General features: G+C 38.9%; 1 protein-coding gene across 2 annotated transcripts; it reads left to right on the top strand.

The window, feature by feature from the left end:
- Positions 1–2,281: 2,281 nt before the first annotated feature.
- GCLM (glutamate-cysteine ligase modifier subunit) lies at positions 2,282–21,999 on the top strand (the record flags this gene model as incomplete). Of its 2 annotated transcripts, XM_084243360.1 has the most annotated exons (7): positions 2,282–2,407; positions 7,385–7,450; positions 9,148–9,232; positions 12,294–12,353; positions 16,357–16,559; positions 18,224–18,338; positions 21,830–21,999. In XM_084243360.1, 7 exons carry the CDS (start codon positions 2,282–2,284, stop codon positions 21,997–21,999), a joined length of 825 nt encoding a protein of 274 aa, XP_084099486.1. The 2 variants fall into 2 exon arrangements, with proteins under 2 accessions (XP_084099486.1, XP_084099487.1); XM_084243361.1 differs by lacking the exon at positions 7,385–7,450.
- Between the last annotated feature and the right edge of the window lie 258 nt (positions 22,000–22,257).

The following is a 22,257-nucleotide window of genomic DNA, read 5'->3' as shown; positions in this document are numbered from 1 at the left end:
CAATTAATCACACCCTCTTTGTCCTCCCCTTTAAGGGTAGGTGTTTACCTTTCCTGTTCCTTTCCTGTCATGGTTATTTCCAATCCTCTGCACCTGCCCCTGTTCCATTACAAACCATGGATCTACACCTCCAAACCATGTGGGAAATACAATAACAACAGTATTATTTTCATAGGACTTAGGTTTCAGAAAAATCCTAGAGAAGTTCTTTTAAAAGTCCTCACTTCTACAAATGCCATGACCCAATTAGTTGTTCCTGGGTATGGTACTACAACCATCACAATTATACTATTTCCAGGAATTAAAACAAAATTGAAGAATTTAAAACCATTTCACTTAGTAGAATAAAATTCACCAGGTGATCCCTTAATAAGGTTAAATGCATTTTAATTATCAAATTTTGTTCTTGTATAAAGCAAAACTATATTATGGATGAAAATGTGATCACTTCCTGCAACAATTATTTCATCCATGAGACCATTTTTGCTGTCTGCTTTAATCTAAACACTCATACTCATGGCCTCCTGTAGGGCTTCCAAGGATACATTGCAATTTTTTTAAAAAGATTTATTATTTATGCATACTAGAACTGGGGTACAGGCCAGAGGTGCGGGGTGGGGTGTGTGTGTGTGTGTGTGTGTGTGTGTGTGTGTGTGTGTGAAAAGATTCACCAGAGACGGAGCGGTGAACAGAACAGGCAGACTGACTGAAATACACTGCTGAGGGGAGCAGTGGGAGAGACAGGAGAGGTCAGCTGTGCCATGTGGGTAGCTCGCTGGAAGGCGGGGGGATCAAATTTGTGCTGTAGAGGCTGCGGACTGCTTCATAGTGCAGTGCTGAACCCCTTGCGCCCCCAGGGAGGCCCTACATTGCAACTTTTAAAGGTGTTCTGTGATCAAATGTGTCAAGGAAATTCAATTTAATGTTCACGCCAAGCCTACACTATAAAATTTAATAGAAGTATCACAACCACCATTAAGGGAATGGGTGATAAAAATCTTCGCTGATCTCACCGCTCTAAGTGTTCTTCTTAACCTGAACTCATCTGGAAATTAACTGCCCTGTAGAAGAATAAAATATTCTTAACCGTTTCAAATGCTACAGTTTAAGCTTCTTAAGGGCAAAGATTAAATTTTAGTCTGTGACTTCACACACTACCCAGCAAATAGATTAAATCAATAAACCTTTAATGAACGCCTATTAAAACAAAACAAAACAAACGCGAACAGTTTGAGAGGAAAGTCCTTCAAAAAGAAAATGAACGAAGATGGGAGCAAAGGACAAGGGGCACTTGACTTGTGCACTGACACCTGCTTCTGAAAACTAAAACCAGCTAGTATTTCAAACCCTTGGTAGATACTTTCACTGTCGTTTTTTAAAAAGATTTATTTTTTATTTATACACTAGCTGGGGCATAGGCCAGAGGCGTGGGAGGGAGAGAGGATTCACCAGAGACAGAGCGGGGAACAGAACAGGCAGACTGACTGAAACACACTGCTGAGGGGGGCAGCGGCGAGACAGGAGCGGTCTGCCGCGCCGTGTGGGAATCTCCCTGACGGGCCGGGAAACAAACCCCGCGGCAGAGGCTGCGGACAGCTTCACAGCGCCGCGCTCCACCCGCTGCGCCACCAGGGAGGCCCCTTTCCCTGTCATTTTAAAAGTGTGACAGAAAAGCAGCGCGACCGCCCATTGGCTGGGGGTTGAGGCCGCGAGCGCACTTGGCGGCTTCCTGAGGAGGCGCGCAGCGCGGCGTCCTCTGGCCGACAGGGGGCGCCCTGCCGCGCGCCAGCCCGCGCCGCCCCGCCCCGCCCCTCGCGCCCCGCGCGCCCGGCGCTCCCTCCGTCGCGCGCCCGCCCGCCGCCAGGCGCCACGCCCGGCGCAGGCCGAGGGCCAGTCCCCCGCGGGCCGGCGCCCCGCAGCCCGCTCGCCGCCCCGCCCCGCCCCGTCCGGCCCCGCCGCGGGACGGTAACGGTTACGAAGCACTTTCTGCGCCGCGATTTCTGCTTAGTCATTGTCTTCCAGGAAACGGCTCCCTCACTCGGAGTCAACTCTCCGCCGGCGGCTGCGGTCTCTGGAGCCGCCAACGCGGCGCGTCCTTCCCGGGCCCCGCTCCGCCGCCGGCCGCCCTCCTCCCCCGGGTGGGAGCGCAGGCCGAGGACCCCCACGCGGCGCGGGCAGCCTCGCGCTCGGCTCTGCGGCCGCGGGCACCGCGTCCTCCGGGGCGGCCTCCTTCCCCGCCCGCGGCCCCGCTGCGGCTCGGCTGCCTCGGTCGGCCGCTGCCATGGGCACCGACTGCCGCGCGGCCGGGGCGCTCCTGGCGCGGGCCCGCACGCTGCACCTGCAGACGGGCAACCTGCTCAACTGGGGGCGCCTGCGGAAGAAGTGCCCGTCCACGCACAGCGAGGAGGTGAGGCCGGGCGGGCGCGTCCCGGAGCCCGGGCGCGGAGGGCAGGCCGCGGGCAGGCGGCCCGGGCGGGCGGTGGGCGGTGCGCGCGGGCGGGGGCCGGGGGGGCGCGCACCTGGGCTCGCCGGCGGGTCTGCACCTCGGCGCCGGCAAACCTCCTCCTCCTGGGGGGCACGCATTTTTAAAAACTTGGCAGGTGCAACTTCTCACGGGGGACGCTTCTCGGGGTGCGCCCAGCTGATAGACCCTCGGACGTGCTGGCGAGGGACTCCGAGGGGCCAGTGCCTGGCTCGGTCGCTCTCCTGCCTCGCGTTCTCTGCCCTCCACGGTGTCCCGGTGAAGAAATAGTTTAGAGATGAGCTTTTTGAGGATTCGTGTGAGGTAACGTGAATAATAGAGTTAGCTTTTAGGGTGTTGACAGTTTATTGCTGCGCGGCAAGAGTGTCAACGCTCAAATTGGGCTGTGAAACAACGTATTTGTTTTCCTTGCCGGAAAAATAATCGGCCTGTTGATTTGCCGAAGAGATTGATCTGGAATTGAGATTACATATTTGTTGCTGAGCTGGTCATTCCTGTGGGAGAATCAGTCGTTGACTGTGGACATTTAATTGCCGAGACATGTCGCTGGTACGGTGCAATTTTAGGATTAAAAATTAAATAAGATAGACCTTTAATTTAGGAGTTCTGTGAGTGCGGGGTAGTGACCCTCTCTGTTTGCACAGCTGTAAAGTTGGATGATACTTTTCTCATAGGGTCATTGTGAGAATTAAGAGAGATAATAGGGCCTCCCCGGTGGCGCAGCGGTTGAGCGCTGGGTTGCGTAGCTGACCGCGGCCGGTTCGATCTCCGGCTGCTCCCCGACCACCAGAGGAGGGTCCCACATGGCGCGCAGACCTCTCCTGCCTCCCGCTGCTCCCCTCAGCAGTGTACTTCGGTCCTTCTGCCTGCTCTGCTCCCCGCTCTGGCTCTGGCTCTGGTGAATTCTCTCACCCTCCCGCGCTTCTGACTGTACCCAGGGCTTGTATAAATAAATAAATAAATCTTTAAAAAAATAAAATAAAATAAAAGAGATAATATGTCGTGCACACATTTATCTCCCTATCATGGGTTCAGGTCAGAAAGATAAAGCAGATTTGATGAAAAGAAAAAAACTTCCTAAGCTGTGTCATAGTGTGATGTTATCAGCTGTGTGCTTGGACAGTTTCTGCTCTTTTAGATAAGGTGTTGGTGATAGACTTTGCAGCAGATGACTTCCCTCTGAATATGGACCTGTGCCCAGGCCTGGCCTTGGGAGTAAGCCTCCACATGAAATAAGAACTCTTGGCTGTAACTTTATAGGAATCAGAATCTGTTATATCCTGCATTCATTTTCCAGCTCAGTTTTTAAGTCTTGTTTTATTTAAACCATCCCACTTGTACTATTTCTCTCAAAGGTAAGTATTTCTGGTTTTAGTGCTAGATCTTTAATTTCCTCCAGTGCTAATGGTTCAATGCAGCATTTTGCATGTATATTAATAATACTGTGTGTGAATTGCTCTTATCTCACTACAACACACTCTAGAAAGTAGTGGCTTTCAAAGTTTTTGACCACAAGGCCAGTGAGAAATGCATTTTACCTTCTAATCCAGTTCATAGTTATGTAAATATAACAAAAGTTTCATGAAAAGATATTGACATATATTATATACCATGTATTCTAATTTTTCTGTCCTATTTTAATATTTAAAAATCTGATTCTTTAATGCAGTAATAAGTCACACCCCACACAGCTTGATAACATTTTTCAAAGGACTAATTCTGGTTTTTCTGTTTATTTGGGGCCTACATAAGAGGAACAGAACTAAAGAACTAGAAAACATGAAAATATAGGGGAGGGCCTCCCCTGTGGCACAGTGGTTGAGTGCTGGGCTGCAAAGCTGCCTTCAGCCTCTGCAGCGCAGGTTCAATCCCCGGCCACCCGCGAGGGTCCCACATGGCGAGCATACCTCTCCTGCCGTGCCCACTGCTCCCCTCAGCAGTGTACTTCAGTCCGTCTGCCTGTTCTGCTCCCGGCTCTGGCTCTGGTGAATTCTCTCACCCTCCAGCACTTCTGACTGTACCCAGTGCTTGTATTAATAAATAAATCTTTAAAAAAGAAAATATAGGCGAAATATGACAACAGTGGTTAGAATATAAAGATGCATTTTTCTATGCAAAGAAGAGTTTTATAAGAACCAGAACTCCAAATTGGGATATACTATTTGATATGATAGCCTAGCTTAACCTCCTTGAATTAAAAAAACTGAACAAATTACTCATTGAGATTTACACATTGAGTAGAGTTCAATTAAATTTCCTAAAAGACTTCTTTTTGTTTCAGTTTTGGGTTTTTTTAATTCCATGACCACTGTCCAGGTTTTCTGTTTCATGAGAATTTTATGAAATCAAGTATTGTTTTCTAAATGCATTACTGGCAGGACTGTTTTGCCCAGTTCTTTATTGTAAGGTAGTTGACCAATTGAATCATGTGGTATCTTTTAAACTCTAATACCACTCTAGGTGTAATAATATACTGCATTATAATGATACCTTCAGTGATAAAATGTGTGTGACAAGAATAAAGAGCAGAGAGCAAAGCAGTACAGGGTTAATGTTCAATAGATGTAGATAACATGTAAAAGATTAAAAATCACTAGATTTTTGATTCAGTCAATGAATTTCTCATAATATTGTAACACTTGACTGTTCTGATATTTTGCAGAATTCAATATTAAGTAAATTGTTTCAAGGAGAAGGTGAATATTTTGAAAATATTCTTAGCTTTCTGAATTGATGAATTCATAGGAAAGCCTTCAGTGTACAAATCAATTCTCCTTCCAAAGAAAAATTTCTTAAAATTCTCCCATACTTTGAGGGCCTCCCAGTGGCGCAGCAGTGGAGCGCTGGGTTGTGAAGCTGCCCGCAGCCTTTGCAGCGCTGGTTCGATCCCCGGCCGCAGTGCGAGGGTCCCACATGACGCGCATACCTCCCCTGCCGCCCGCTGCTCCCTTCAGCATTGTATTTCATCAGCCTGCCTGTTCTGCTCCCCGCTCTGGCTCTGGTGAATTCTCTCACCCTCCCGCCCTTCGGACTGTACCCAGTGCTTGTATGTATAAACAAACAAACAAACAAATAAATAAATAAATACTTAAAAAAAAATTCTCCCATACTTTGAGCCAAAGCTCTCTTGCTAGAATTGTATCATTTGTCTTGCTGCAACTTTTACTAATTTTTAAAAGAATACTGATAGTTAAACCCATCTGGAATCATTATCAGCTAGGTTTTACCTACTGACTTAAATTTAATTATAAATATGTTTTCCATGAAGATATAGACCTTGTAAATTCATGTGGATAATTGTGGATAGCACATAAATTATTATTTTTTTTTTTATAGAGGCATGTTTTATTTATTTATTTGTTTATTTGTTTGTTTTGTTTACACATGCACTGGGTACAGTCAGAAGCGCGGGAGGGTGAGAGAATTCACCAGAGCCAGAGCCAGAGCGGGGAGCAGAGCAGGCAGAAGGACCGAAGTACACTGCTGAGGGGAGCAGCGGGCGGCAGGAGAGGTCTGCGCGCCATGTGGGACCCTCCTCCGGTGGCCGGGGAGCAGCCGGGGATCCAGCCGGGGATCGAACCGTCACCGCAGAGGCCGCGGGCAGCTTCACAACCCAGCGCTCAACCGCTGCGCCACCGGGGAGGCCCAGCACATAAATTATTGTTGTGGATTGTAAATCTTAACATAGGTGACTAAGCTCTTAATTTGTTAAAGCAGTTCTTTATAATTATCTTTACTAAAATATAAGCAGTAAACTGCTTGTATCAGTTTTAATCCTAAGCAATCATAGATTATGTAGTGAGTTCAGAGGTCTGGTTTCTGTTGTTGCTATTAGGAAAGTGCTTTTGCAATATAGGGACTTGTTTCTAGTTATTCATTTATATTTTCATAGATTGCCCATAGAATACAAAACATTGTATCCTTGTATAGTTATGAAGTGGTGGTTTCAGACTGCTAGTATTGCCCACTAATGGTCATAAATCAATTTAGTGAGTCATGCAGTAGTATATTTAGTAGAACAGAAATGATCGAAATATCTGGCATGTTGTGAATAAAAATACCATTTTGTGAAATTTTTGCTATATATGTAGGCCCTCAATTTGAATATATGGCTTACTTTGGGCCACTATCAAATAAGTTTGAAATGCTCTGACATGAGATAAAAGATGAATAAATAGTTTAATGAATTTGCAATATACTATAACATTAGTGTGAAAATGCATTTGTTTACATAAGGAAACATTGAAGATTGGGTGGAGGTGTGCCTAAGTGTGAAGTGACTTTTAGACTGATACTATGAAAGTTAACCTCTCTAAGATATGGATGTGGTGGTTCTTAGACTTTAGAGTACATGTGAATTATTTGGGATGCTTAATGAAAGTTCTGCTACCCTTGGAGAACAACTGAGCAGGTCTAGGCTGGGGTTCAGGAGTTTGGATTTTTAATAAACACCACAGATGGACCTGCCATAGAAGTTTCTGTGGCCACATTTAGAGAATCATTTGTCTATGAGGAATATAACATAGTTAATATTAGTTCTAGCCAGGCTGCCCAGACTTGAATCCAATTTCCTCTTTAGTAAACCTTATTCTTGAAAAAAAAAAAAATTGCTTCCTTATGAATACTTTTATATCTGAAAATTTTACTTAAATTTTCATTGGTACAAAAACACATTAAAATAATTAGATTACTGCTTTAGATCTAGGACATTTGAGAATTAAGAGTAGGATAACAACAGGTCTAGTTTTATCTTTGTTGAAGAAAACAAAAACTTTGTAGAACTAAACTTCTTGTTTTTCCTATTGACATCTTTTTTTCTACTTATCAAACTAATAATCCTTGTCTTAGAAGTACAGGAAAATGTGTAGAGTTTAATTGTTTCAAAATACATTCCTTTTGCAGCTTCGAGATTGTATCCAAAAGACCTTGAATGAATGGAGTTCCCAAATCAGCCCAGATTTGGTCAGGGTGAGTAAAATGTGAATGAAGAAACCATGTATGTTAAAAGGGAAGTAAGTAAGCAGAAAATTAATTTCCTCGGTTTTGATAGAGAAGTTCAATAGATAGCACAAAACTCCCTGTGACTGATTTGCTGAGATGGCACTCTGCCCTAGCATAGTCTTTGTATTCAATCCTTAAACTAGACAAGCACTAGAATTCTCTGAGCTTAATTTCCACCACAGTTTCCTCACAATGCACTTCCTTCCAGTTCAAATTTGGTCTAATAGAATAGCTGTCAAAAAATTTTGGTTGCAAAAATAGATGACTGGATCAAGAAGATGTGGCATATATATACACAATGGAATATTACTCAGCAATCAAAAAAAGATAAACTCATGCCATTTGCAGCAACGTGGATGAAACTAGAAGGAATTACGCTCAGTGAAATAAGCCAGAAGGAAAAAGAAAAATATTGGATGGTTTCACTTACAGCAGGAATATAGGGGAACCAAATAAGACATCAGTGTAATAAAATAATAACAGTACAAAACACAACAAAGCAAAAATGGACAATTATAAATCAGAGACATACTTCAGGGGAGGAGGAGGGAGAGGGATCAGAGGGAGGGAGGGAGGAGCACAGGGGACTGAGGTGACAGTGTATGGGTGCATTGGTGAAGGAAACTCTATGGGGACTTCACCTGAGGGTGTTTAAAAATGAACAGTGATGTAAAAATAAAAAATTAAAAAAAAGTTTTGGTTGCTAGATTTCTTTGATCAATTACCACTGCATTAATATAATCACTAGAATTTTTGAAATACTAGTTTCTGGTGAAATGGTAAAGGAACTATGTTTCATTAAATATTAGTATACAGTTATTATTATAATGTCAATATACAGAGTACGTGTCTGTAAAGCACTCTGGAATGTAGCTCAACCAAAGGCTCATAACAAATTACATAAACTACTTTTAAAGCATGGGATAGGGTAAGTGCTGAAATACTTGTTCTCCTAGGCACACTGCAAATTGAGTACTCTACAATCGTTAGGCAGACATTGACTAATATCTTTTGTCAGTCTCTTTCTCTGAAATGACCACTACATTTATGCATGACTATAAACACGTAATGAGTCCCTGATATATGCCAGCCGTTGTCATGTGCTCAAGAATCATGGGGAAAGTTCTCATTGTTTATTTTGTTTTAATCTTGTAAATGTGAATTAATGTTTCTGATTTATGTGCTAGCATTTTATCATATTCCTCATAAACAATTCATTACTATGCATTGAAATGACCTTTATTTTTGCGCTCAGAAAAAATATTTCCATATAAAATGTTTCTGGTTAATATACAAGGTTTTTAATATGTCATTGTCCAGAATGTGTAATAAATTTTTATTTTTTATTGGTTGCTAAGTAAAATTATTTGTTGTGCTAGTGATTCTAATTCCTTACATAACCCCCTGTCCCACTACTTTTTTTATTTTTTGTTATGCAATCCCTCTGAGTTCCTGGTCAAAATGAAATGCTTTTTGCAGAAAATGAACACACACATACAGCACGAACTGCCTTTATTTCAAAGTTTTATAAACCTTATATAACCATCCATACCTCAGGTCAAAAACCCTGTTGTCTTAAAGATGCTCTGCTTCTAAAGGACATTATGGACAATAGATAAATTAATCAGAAACATTAATTTATTGTAAATATTTGTTTATTATAGGAGTTTCCAGATGTCTTAGAATGTACTGTATCTCATGCAGTAGAAAAGATAAATCCTGATGAAAGAGAAGAAATGAAAGTTTCTGGTAAAGTTCAACCTTTACAATTCATTTTGTGGAAGTGATGGAGTAAGGTTTTATCAGGCATGGGAATAAGGTTTTCTTTCCTTCCGGTAATGAGCAACTCAGTGTGGAATATATGAAGTATGGGAAATATAAAGATTCTGTTTAAACATCATTTTTTTTTAAAGATTTATTTATTTTTATACAAGAGCTGGGGTACATGCCAGAGGTGTGGGAGGGTGAGAGGATTCACCAGAGACAGAGCAGGGAGGAGACTAGGCAGACGACAGAAATACACTGCTGAGGGGAGCAGCGGGTGCAACAGGAGAGGTCTGCCGCACCATGTGGGATTCTCGCCCAACTGGGGCCGGGATAGAACCTGCACTGCAGAGGCTGCGGACAGCTTCACAGCATTGCGCTCAACCCACTGCACCACCAGGGAGGCCCAGTTTTAACATAATTTTAATGTCAACTCTAAGAGGAGGTCATTGTTGGTTGGCTACTTCAGTAGGGTCAGAATAAAACCTCATCTTTCTGTTCTTCATGATGGCCTCTTTAAGTGTCAGACTTCAGGCCAGTAGGCAGATTAAGGTGGAGGATGTGGAAAGAATAAATGGAAGACTTGAGAGCATTGTCTTTCCAAAAGGAGTAAGTCCTCCCTTCTTAGTGAAACAATGTAAGCGATGGCTGAACTTGCTGGACTATGTATAGGAAAAAGTATGGGCAACAAATTACACCCATTTCAACAAATATATTGACTACTACTTTGCAGAAACCATGATTGGCTCAATTAATGAAAAGATGTGCTGTTCTTGCCCTCAGCTTTCAGTCAGCACAGCATAGTTATTAAAAAATTAACCTTGACTAGATTAAAACTCCTGAGTATACAGGTATATTGCTGTAATCTTGGGCTAACAAATTATTTAATCTCTCTGAGTCTTATTTAGCTTACCCACCTATAAATGGGGATGCATCTGTTTTATGGGCTTCTGTGTAAGTTAGATGAAATAACAAAAGAAGCACTTAGCACAGTGCTTGCACAGGGTAAGTGCTAGCTAGCTATTATTTATTACCATGTCGTTACTGAGGTGTTGGTGGTAGTGGTGGCAGTCATTATTGGGATGGACAAGAAAGAAAAGATATGGCATTGTCATTTGACTGTAATCATAACAACTGCCATTTGTTAGATCTTGCTTTGCACCAGGCACTGTATTTGGCACTTTATGGGTATATTTCCATTTATATAGGTCTATTACCCCATTACACAGGTGACATTAAATAACTTGAAAGTTGTCATGCAGCCAGTAAATGGTTGAACCTAGGGTTCATCCAGGTGTACCTGACATGACACCTCTTTTTTATGTTCATTTCAAATTGATATTTGTCTTGAGAAGGAAGTAAAAGAAGCATTTTATCTGTGGTTGATTGTAGTTCATGGTTTAGATCCATCTTGGAGCTCTTTCAAGTTCTCAGTTCACAGAGGGCTTACTATTTTTGATAGGTATCAAAATCTTCCCCATATGAAGACCTTTCCTTTCTCTACTAACCTAAAAATGCCTCATCTTTCAAAGAGAGAGGAAACCATTTCAAGGGCACAAACTTAGGACCAGAGGCATATTACTGAGGAGAGTTTATATCAGAGCACAATAATGGGAGCTAAGGTGGGACCAAAGTAGTGTAGGTTGACTCACCTAGTAGGGGAGCTGTGTCATGGTTTTTAAATAAAGAGGTGATGTAAGGGGAGCAGTGTTTTAGCAAGGTTATTGGCAATAGAAGGAATGGATAAATATAAGAAAGATTGTACAAGGAAAATGTATTGTGTATATCAAATACCATTCACTTTACATAAGGTATTTCATTGCCCTATTTTCTCTCCATTTCTTTCTGATTTTTTCTCTTCTTGCTCACCTACCCCTCTATCTGATTGCCTGTTGAGTAAATTTAGGTTTTGAATAGTGGGTTTACGTAAAGATATACACTTAAAGTTTTGAGTTCCTTTCAAGCTAAAACTTCAACCTTGTAAATATAGAAAACTACTTAATTTTCTTGGTAACCAAAGAAATGCCAATTAATGTGGTCCTGGGCAGGTATATATTGTGCCTGTTGACTTAGCAAAAGACGTGTGTATGTGTATCTTTTTTTTTTTCAAATAGCATCCTGTATTAGGACTGCAACTCTTAACTGTAAGTGATCTAGTAAACTGGTACAAATCTTTCATAAAGTAGGAAGTAAATAAAATAGAAAAAGATGCACAAAAAGGATCATATCCTGTGACTCATCACATTTCTGATAGTTTGTTTTTGGAAATTGCTGCAGCATAAAGATGAACAGAAAGTTACCAAGGTGTTTTAGTATTTATATGTGATAACAAAAAGATGAAACAAACCTCCTATGTTCAAAAACAGGAAAGCATTTATTAAATTATACCATATTAGAATTACAAAATAATGTTCACGCATGAAAAGTGAATATGTAAAATTATCTAAGACAAAGTAGCCAAAAATCTAAACCATAATTACTTTAAACAATGAGGTATTTGCAGTATTTTTTATTTTATAAGTTTTATTCACTTGTATAGCAAAAATATTAGTATTATGATAAAAATAATTTTAAGATAACAATTGCATAAACATTAAAAATATTTATTACATAAAGGTAAGCCAAATAGAAGTAGAAACCAAGAACTGGCAGATAATGCCTCAAAGTAAAAATGATTGTATCAGGGATGTGGGACTATTGATGGTTTTTTTTTCCAATTTCCTTTTTAGTAAGATTAATTTTAATTTAATCTTTATATAAATTTCAGTTAAGTGTATGCTCTATTAATGTTTAATTCAGCCTTCGATAGGAAATTAATATTGCTTTTTTGTTTTGACATCTATTTGTTGCTAACTAGTATATAATTAAAAATGACTGGAAATATACTTTTTAATGCCTCAAAAAATGAAAAGTAGAGAATTTGTGACTGAGAAAGGAAAAATAATTCATTCAAGATTATCCATTATCTTAGTATTATAACAGTGTTAATATTATGTTATAGAATGTTACCCAAATATAGTAATCAGTTTTGTTTTCTGTTATCCAGCAAAACTGTTCATCGTAGGCTCAAACTCCTCATCGTCAACTAGAAGTGCAGTTGACATGGGTAAGCAAAAATTTCACTTTTTATCTTCATAGTAGACTTTATATTAGTGTAGGTATGGTAGTTGTAACTTGTGTTCCATTCCAGGTATAAAAGAAATGAACTTGGTGAGCAAAGTAGGGGAAGGGATCCAGTAGACTGTGGTGGAGGATTATGGGGGCCTTGGTGGTGGGCATGGTGTGGTAACATACGTCTGAAAAGGAATGATCCTGTGCCTCTGAGTCTTATAGAGTGTTGTAAACCAACATTATGTCAGTTTAAAAAAAGACTAATAAAAAAGAAAATGAGGCTATTTTACCTTTTAAAATTCTAACCTAATTTCTTAAGGCTTCTATAGAATCTTATATTTTTATATAGGGTCATATTTTGATATATAAAAGGGATGTACAAGTTGTAACATTTTAATGTTATATCTATGGTTTGGGTTAGAATTTCTCCTTAGTCACATTCTTAGCCCTTTTAGTGCTGTAGGTGAAATACCAAAACAATAACAACAACAAAAAAACCCAAGCATTTTATATCTACTTTCAGTACCTGGTTAGGTTACAGCTATTCATACATTTTCTTTTCAGAGATTTGTTAAATCTTCAATATAATTCCAAATCTTTAACAGTAAAAAAAGATTTAAATACAAGACCTCAAAGTATGTTATGTATCCATTGTTCTGACCAGTCCCAGTGGTCACACTGTTAGAGCTGACTGAGGTCACTCACATTTTAAGGAAATACAGTGTACCAGGTTTCAGTGGAGCTCATGCTCAGGGAGATGGAAGGCCGAGATGAGGCTTATTTTGTGTCAAGTATATTCACTTTACTGAAGGTAGTTTTCTTCTTTACTTAGCGTTTTTAAAGACTTTTTTTCCTTTTATATTAAAAGTGCTTTAAAAGCCAAAGGGACCCTTACTGAAATAAAATTAATTATACTGTAATACATTTCCAGATCAACTTTGTTAAATTTGCTCAGAATTAGCAATTAATTGCTAATTTATACCAAAAGTATAATTTAGAGTTCACGGCACAGGGCTCTGTGGTATAAAGTGCCTCTGAGCAGTTTCCTGTCAAATACCGAGGCCACAGACTGTCCCTGTAGAACATATCTGTTGTTGACATAAACGATAGTCATTGTAGGCTTCTGGATGCGGAGAAGCTCTGATGAGGGATGATTGTTCAGTCATAAACGAAGAGCTTCTGGTCATGAGGGCGACAACCTATCCATACACTCCACAAGTAAGGGTGGATAGGTAAATTATTCACCAGCATATCCAACTTGAGTATCTTCAGTTGAGTTAAATTCATATTAGGGAGTTTTTCCAAAAAGTAAATTTCATGAGCAAGTATATCAACAATATAGATGTATTTTTTTAATCAGGTGAAGTATCTCATTTGTTGAATCAAATTCTCCTGCTATCACTTTTTTTTTAATAATAAATTTTATTTTTATATTCCCCATACAATTGCAACCCCCCCATTCTGACCCCAATCCCTCCCCTCCCGCCGCCCACCCCCCAAAAAGTGTCTCTGGTTCATAGTTTTTTGTTGATTTTGATTTTCACTTTCTTATAGTTATTCATTTTCCTGGTCCCTTATTTAAGTTTTCTAGATTCCTGCTATGAGTGAGACCATCCAGTATTTTTCTTTTTCTTTCTGGCTTATTTCGCTGAGCATGATTCCTTCCAGCGCCATCCATGTTGCTGCAAATTGCATGTGTTTATCTTTTTTGAATGCTGAGTAATATTCCATGGTATATATGTACCACATCTTCTTGATCCAGTCATCTATTTTGTGGGCATTTGGGCTGTTTCCAAAGCTTAGCTATTGTAAATAGAGCTGCTATAAACATAGGGGTGCAGGTGTTCTTTGGAATTGATGTTTCTGTGTCCTTTGGGTAAATACCTAGGAGTGGAATTGCTGGATCATATGGAAGCTCTATGTTTAGCAGGTCCAGAAATCTCCACACAGCTCTCCATAGTGGTTGGACCAGTTTGCACTCTCACCAACAGTGCAGAAGAGTTCCTTTTTCTCCACACCCTTGCCAACATTTGTTGTTGCTAGTTTTTTTAATATGTGCCATTCTCACTGGTGTAAGATGGTATCTCATGGTAGTTTTGATTTGCATTTCCCTGATTACAAGTGATGTTGAACATTTTTTCATATGCCTGTTGGCCATTTGCATTTCCTCTTCAGAGAAGTTTCTTTTTAGCTCTTCTTCCCATTTTTGACTGGATTATTTTCTTTGTTGTTGTTGAGTCTCATCAGCTCTTTGCAGATTTTTGTGATCAGTCCTTTATCATTAGTGTTGGGTGCAAAAATGTTCTCCCAGTTGGTGGGGTTTCTCTTTGTTTTTGTTATTGTCTCTTTTGCTGTGAAGAACCTCTTTAATTTGATGTAGTCCCAGCTGTTTATCTTTGCCTTCACTATCACTGCTTTGGGTGATGTGTCTGTAAAGATGTCTTTGATGTGCAAATCACGTAGTGTTTCGCCTATATTTCCTTCTATGTATTTTATGGTTTCAGGTCTTATGTCTAGTTCTTTAATCCATTTTGAGTTGATTTTTGTGTATGGTGTGAGGGAGCGGTCAAGCTTCATTCTTTTGCATGTAGCGACCCAGTTTTCCCAGCACCATTTATTGAACAAACTTTCTTTGCTCCAATGCATAGTCTTTGCTCCTTTCTCAAAGATTAGTTGACCATAAATCTGTGGGTTTATTTCTGGATTTTCTATTTGATTCCATTGGTCTGTGTGTCTGTTCTTGTTCCAATACCATGCAGTTTTGATGATTATGACTTTGTAGTATAGTTTCTTTTCCCAGAGTTCTTTAGTTCCTCCATTAATTCTTTGATCTCCTGTGTTTCTTTTGCTTCCCCCTTTAGGGACTCAATTTCATTCTTCTGATCATTGATTATTTTTCTCATATCATTCTTTTCCTTTATGAGTTCTGTCAATTTTTTAATCATGGCAATTTTAAATTCTCTTTCTGGAAGGCTCAAAAGTTCTTCCAAGTTACTGTCGTTGCAATCTGGGAGGTGGTTTTCTTTTTGTGGTGTGCTTTTTTCCTGAGGAGTTGTTAGGTTGTGTGTGGTTCTTCTACTCCCTACTGTCTGTTTTCTAATTTGTCGTATGCATTGGGACATTGTGTTGCTGGGACTGGCCGGCATCTTGGGTGAACTTCTCTGCTCCCCTCTGGCTCCTCCAGGAGCCATCTCTGGCTTCTGAGGGAGCTTTCTGCTGGTTTCAGGCAGTCTTTACTGAAGAAATGTCCCTGTTCTAAAATGGCGATGCAGGATGCAGTCCCTGCGCATCCGGTCTCAGGCACACTCTTCTGCGCGCCCGGTCTGCCCCGGCCGTTGGTGCCCGCTGCCCCTGTGGGCTCAGACTGCTGGTCAGAAGGGGCCTGGCGTGGGCTAACTTCCCAGCTGGCCACTGGCTCCGGGAGCCTTCTGCCCTTTTCAAGCAGTCTTTTCTGAAGAAATTTCCCTGTTCTATGGGGTGTTAGTGACTTTTTTTCTCTGGTCGCTAGGTGGCGCCAGAGATTTCTCCTATTGTCCTTGGGGGGCTGTTTTTAACCCCCGTGGGACAGGGAACAGAGCGGGAATGGTAGGGTAAACCTCAACGGCTTTGGGGTGCTGTGTCTGCCTTGTGCCCCACCGTCATGGAGAACCCACGAGCAAGTGGAATTGAAAAGTTTATGAGGATAAGAAGGTTACAAGAAAATCCTGGGTCCAGGAAGGAAGGAGGTGTGTCCCCTAGAAAGAGGAGCCAGTATATCTGTGAGTTCCCCAGAAAGGAAGCAGGTTAGAAGTACTTACACAATTTTAAATGGTGGAAATATTCTCAATGGCAGATCTAATGTTCTAAATAGGAATATTGTAAATTAGTAAATAATTTGTCATGTAGAAAACTAGTGCACCATAAAGACAGAATTCAGTGGTCATACTTGGAGGATATAGAAAATGCTTCTTCATTTTTACTACATAACAAATGTTTATCTTTGTTTTCCTTCACATCAGCCTGCTCAGTCCTTGGAGTTGCACAGCTGGATTCTGTGATCATTGCTTCACCTCCTATTGAAGATGGAGTTAATCTTTCCTTGGAGCATTTGCAACCTTACTGGGAGGAATTAGAAAATTTAGTTCAGAGCAAAAAGATTGTTGCTATAGGTACCTCTGATCTAGACAAAACACAGTTGGAACAGCTGTATCAGTGGGCACAGGTAAAGGACAGCTGTAGCTCATGCGCACTCCACTCTGGGGGAAGTCTGCTTGTTACATTCTTTACTGCACACTGTTGAGCATCATGCACACTGGGGACACTTAGTGTAGGATGACAATTCCAAATGTGGGAGGTTTTTGTTTTATAAAAATGCCATTTTATGGAAATACACTTGACACATAACATTGTGTAAATTCAAGTTCTACATGTTGACATTTGATACATTTATATATTTTAATGTGATTGTCATGCTAATCCTTTTTAAGAATAAGGAATAATTGAGGCAGGAATAATTAAGTTCTAGTTTCTTAGCAAGTTTGATGATTATAATACAGTATTATCAGTATTTACTATACTGTTCATCAGATCTCTAGTGTGGGAGTTTTGAGGAAGGTTTTATTGTGAAGCATTGGATTTTCTTTTTAAATACATGTTTAATTGAACTTAATCTGATTTAAAATGAATGATAAAAACCCTAGAAAATACATGTCAAAGCTTTCATAGCCAGATGAATTATGGCTGTTTCCTTCAGTTTGATGAAAAAATTCATTTTTCATTAGGCAATGACTAATTTCCAAAGGGAATACTAGTGAAATATATCAAATATTTTGCTGATTGTTATTTAAGAATATTTAAGAGTCTAGTTTATATGACTTAATAAGGAATGTCATAAATTAATCACCCCTCCTCTGACCTAATTACAAAATTACTAGGGAAGTTGCTTACATGTTTTATCTTTAACCTATTTATTTTTCTTCATTTCTTTTACTTCATTCTTAGCCTTGTTCTTTTCAGAGCTTTCAGTTTCCTATGGATAGGAAGACCCTAGAAAAATTATTGTCTCTTCTCCCTTTGATTGATAATAGCTGGAATGTGGCTAAAGTCCTACTGGGAAAGCTTGGTTGATCTAGAATGTATTTTTAAATTAACCTGGGCATCTAACAGAAATTATATAATTCTTTTTCAAAATGTTAATGATTAATAACTATACTTTGTCCCTTAATGTTAAGTATATCATTTGTATTTGATCCTATACCTTTAAGACATAGTCCCTCTAGGGCCTCCCTGGTGGTGCAGCGGTTGAGTGCTGGGTTGCGAAGCTGCCCGCGGCCTCTGCGGTGCCGGTTCCATCCCTGGCTGCTCCCCAGCCACCGGAGGAGGATCCCACATGGCGTGCAGACCTCTCCTGCCGCCTGCTGCTCCCCTCAGCAGTGTACTTCAGTCCTTCTGCCTGCTCTGCTCCCCACTCTGGCTCTGGTGAATTCTCTCACCCTCCCGCGCTCTGACTGTACCCAGTGCATGTATAAACAAAACAAATAAAATAAATAAATAAAACATGCCTCTATTTAAAAAAAAAAAGACATAGTCCCTCTATAACTAGAACCATCACACTAGAATCATGTTTGTTTGTGAGGCAGATATTTTAGATTACAGGTTCTAGCATGAGACTTTTTAATAGTATATAGTGACTTTTTCTCCTTGTAGAGCTATTATCTTTCCGTTACCATTGACATGAACTAGAAAAGCATGTATTAACACATTCATGTAAAATTATAGACTAAGCACTGTAGAATGTTACATTTTGTATGTTCTAGAATTGAGTCCTCTATTACTTTCAATTTTTGTATTACTTAATTAGGATGTCATTTTTTTTTTCACTTCTAGGTAAAACCAAATAGTAACCAAGTTAATCTTGCCTCATGCTGTGTGATGCCACCCGATTTGACCGCATTCGCTAAACAATTTGACATACAGCTATTAACTCATAATGATCCAAAAGGTAACACTGATGTTTTCATTAATAGAAATTGGTAATGATATCTTATAAGGAGCTACGTCTTAAAATTTAACTTTTAATTGTGTATGTTGATAAATGTATCATGCTATTACCTTGAATTCTTACTGGTTCGTTCAAAACATATATGCCTTCATTTTATTTTCAGCAGGGATAGTTTTGTCTTTGTACCAAGGCAGGGAAAAATCAGTGATTATTTCCTGAACATCTGGTTTGTTGAGGTTTATAAATACTAAACTAAACAGAAGAGATCTTTTAAAATATTCTAAATATGTTGAATTGTCTAGTACAGCAAAGATTGCACCAAAGAGCCACTTAATTAAAAAGGGTATCTGGGAAAAGACCTTATACATTTTAATTTGAAACTTAAGCATCGTAAGATAGGTGATTGAATATTTTAATATTTTCAAGTCACCCATGTTTGGTGTTAATCAAAAATATTGGGCTAGAGAATGACTTACCTGTTTGATGCAGAGTAATTTTTTATTACTGTTTTGCAAGATTACTAGAAAAGCTGGAATAACACTTTATACTATTCAGCATCTTCTCATTTTTTTACTATTTTTTTTCCCATACTTCCCCCTCATTTTTCACTGTTTCATAGAGAGAAGAGTTTTACTTAGTAAATATGTGGGCTCTGTGAAACACTATTTTTGGCATAGTGATAAGTGAGAAATGTCTTGTGAAAGTTTCAAAACTCCATGGCATTTCTATATAGCTTCTAGTTTATTAAATGCTGTTTACTAATACTAGTCTATTAATAAAGGAAATCCTGTTTTATAGATGATTCCTAGAGAAAGAACATTCAGCTTTTACTTCCATGCCTAAAAAGATGACAGGATAATGGTGATTTGATTCAACTTGTTTATTTTTAGAATGTTTATAGATAACCTCTGAAGATTTTATGCTATTTTTTAGCAATTACAGTCTTGTGGGGTTTTTTTTGTTTGTTTGTTTTGGGGGTGGGGTTGTTTGTCTTTTCTTTTGCTGTTTCATAGGGAGTGGAAAGGGAGTTTTTATAGTTATTATTCCTCAATGCTAGGCATCAAACTAAATATGGTAGAGATATCTGTCATCCTCACAACAGCTGAAAATAGGCATTTTGTTAATGAGAAAGTAGAGCCTCAGATTAAAATTACTAGTCAAGTCAACCAGGTGGCTTTAAATTTTAATTTTACATATATTAGCCGGTATTATATAAATTTATCTGTTTACTTTGGGAGAACTCTTACAGCAGCAATTACTACTAAAAGTTGGTGGATGAGCCTATTCCTTAAAGACAGGGGTGTTTATTTTATTTCCATGTTATCTAAATTACTTAATTAGGATGTTGACATGTGAGTTACAGGCTATACATTATTGTTGTGAAAAAATATACTTCATCTATATGAGGAGGTAGATTCCTTCTTTTGGTATTTTTACTACTGATGTAATTTGACACATGGTTGTCTTATAACTTTAACATAGGTACAAAAAACCCAAAAATAATGAAGACAAAGAACAGAAAAAGGGAGAAATAATTTATAAACTGATCTTCAGAAACTTTGATCTGAAATGAAGGAATTCTTAACAAATTTGTCATTTACTGATTCTAGTGATAATAATTGAATTAAAAGATGTAATTAAGTTAATGAATGGATAGCATAGTTCTGATTTTGTGTCAAATTTTTTATTTTTTCAGCAATCAAGTTGTAAAACATTTAAATCTTACCACCTAAAATAGAACTTAGTTTATAACCCCCCTAAAGGCACACCTCTGTTCTAAAATTACCCTTATTCCTCAGAAAAGGTTTATTTTCCATTACTCTTTGTCCTAGGAGTTGTGGTAACAGTTTAACTACATTCAAGGTAAAATTGTGATGTAGGTAATTCTGACTTTAAAACTTTCCCCTTTATATTTGCTTTATCCCTTCCCCCACACCCATTAAATCTAATCTCATTCCCTCAGGGTCCTCTTCTCACACAACCTAATAAATCCATAGCAGTATTACTTTTCCAAAGACACATTTGCATTCTATTTATGTAAATTACCTTTTACTAGTTGTCTGTCCTTGGGTAAGTTATCTCAACTCCCAGATGCATTTTTCCTCTGTAAAGGGGGTATTACCGCTCTCATAGGGTTAACCTGTGAGTTCAGAATGAGTTCATACATGTAAAGTATTCAGAAAAGTGGTGGCACACCATATAATTGACAGTTGATGAGAGTTTACTATTGATGCTGTTCAAATATCACAGCATTTCCTTCAGGGCAGGTGAGTCCTTTAAGTGCTCCCAAATCATACTGTGTATAGAGGGTCACTTACTACCGTCTGTGTGGTTGGTTCTGACACTGGTGGAATCTTTTCATATGATTGATTGATTCAAAGGACATTTGAACAGGCATTGTTCTAAGTACTAGAGAATAAAGGATTAAGTTAGACAAATTCCACCCCTCATGGAATTTATATTCTAGTGAGAGGAGACAGACAGTAAACATAAACATTAAATGTGATAAGTGGTGGTATATGCTGTGAAGAAAAGTTAGCTAAGGAATAAAAGTGTCCAGGGAAGAGCAAATGGATTCACAGGCCCCAAGGTATGAATGTAGTTGAGAATTTCTAGATCCATCCAAATGGGGACAGAAGACAAGTAAGCAGGGGAGTGGTATATCAGAACAGTGTTTGAAGCCTTAAATATAAATGTGAATTAGAATAATGACTTTATCAAAGATACTCAAAAGATAACCATCACAGACTTTTTAAACAAGTACTGGTTCTCATAAGGAAATAGTAAGATTGGCATGGCGCTCTAGCATTATCAGCTACTGGTAAAAATATGTAAAGTACAGTTTTTCTGGACAGCAAGTGGCAGAGTACGCTACATATCAATCCTTAAAAGTGTCCTTATACTGTTGTTACATAGTTAGGCATAAGAATGTTCATCATAGCATTATTTTATTACCAAAATGTTAGGGAGAACCTATATATTTCTTGACCAGCAATAAGGAAATACATGTTATGTCTATATAGTGTAGTAGTGGGAGAATTATTTAAAATAATTTCACAGAATATGTTACTACATGGGAAATATATAAATGTGAAAAATAAGTAAATTAGGCTGTAACTAAAGTATGATTTCTAGTTTTACAGATATGAAGAGCAGATATTGTCCATCTCCAATTTGAAAGAATGATGGATGACTTTTTTTGCTTTTAATCTCTTTTTACCTTCCTATATAGTCTAATGTTATACTCACCCAGAGATCTTCGAAACAAATATGCAGATTCCACACTCTAGAAGTAGTCACTAGTGAAATAAGCTAGAGTACAAGTGTAGATACATTCTAAAGAATAGCTTGGGTCTTGCTGATACTTTGCTTCAGATTCATTTTCAAAATGTTTCTTTCGTTGTATTTTAATGCGTACCAGCATAGTAAAGTGCTTTTGCTTTCAAATTTAACACTTAGGGTTTTTATTTGTTGTTTTTTTGTTTTCTAAGAACTGCTTTCTGAAGCAAGTTTCCAAGAAGCTCTTCGAGAGAGCATCCCTGACATACAAGCACATGACTGGGTGCCACTGTGGCTGCTCCGATATTCGGTCATTGTTAAAAGTAGAGGAATTATCAAATCAAAAGGCTACATCATACAAGCTAAAAGAAGGGGTTCTTAATTACAACGTAGGGTCATAACCTACTGATTTGCATTTTCCTTAAATAAAAGAAAAAATGAAGATATGTAAAACTCTAATTACCACCTGTAAATGGTGTCACTGAGGCAGATATTCTTTAGTTATATTTGACAATACTGTCATCTGTCAAGTTTTGAATACTTCTTGCCTCCATATCAGTTCACTCACATGAACCTCTGTATTGTTTTCATTAAACTATTGTTTTCTAATTGAAATTGTCTATAAGAAAATACTTGCAAT

This window comes from Talpa europaea (assembly GCF_964194135.1).
Source record: "Talpa europaea genome assembly, chromosome: 9".
NCBI classification, from domain to species: domain Eukaryota; kingdom Metazoa; phylum Chordata; class Mammalia; order Eulipotyphla; family Talpidae; genus Talpa; species Talpa europaea.
Note: the sequence above shows the minus strand (reverse complement) of the source record. Positions and strands in the feature narration are given on the sequence as shown.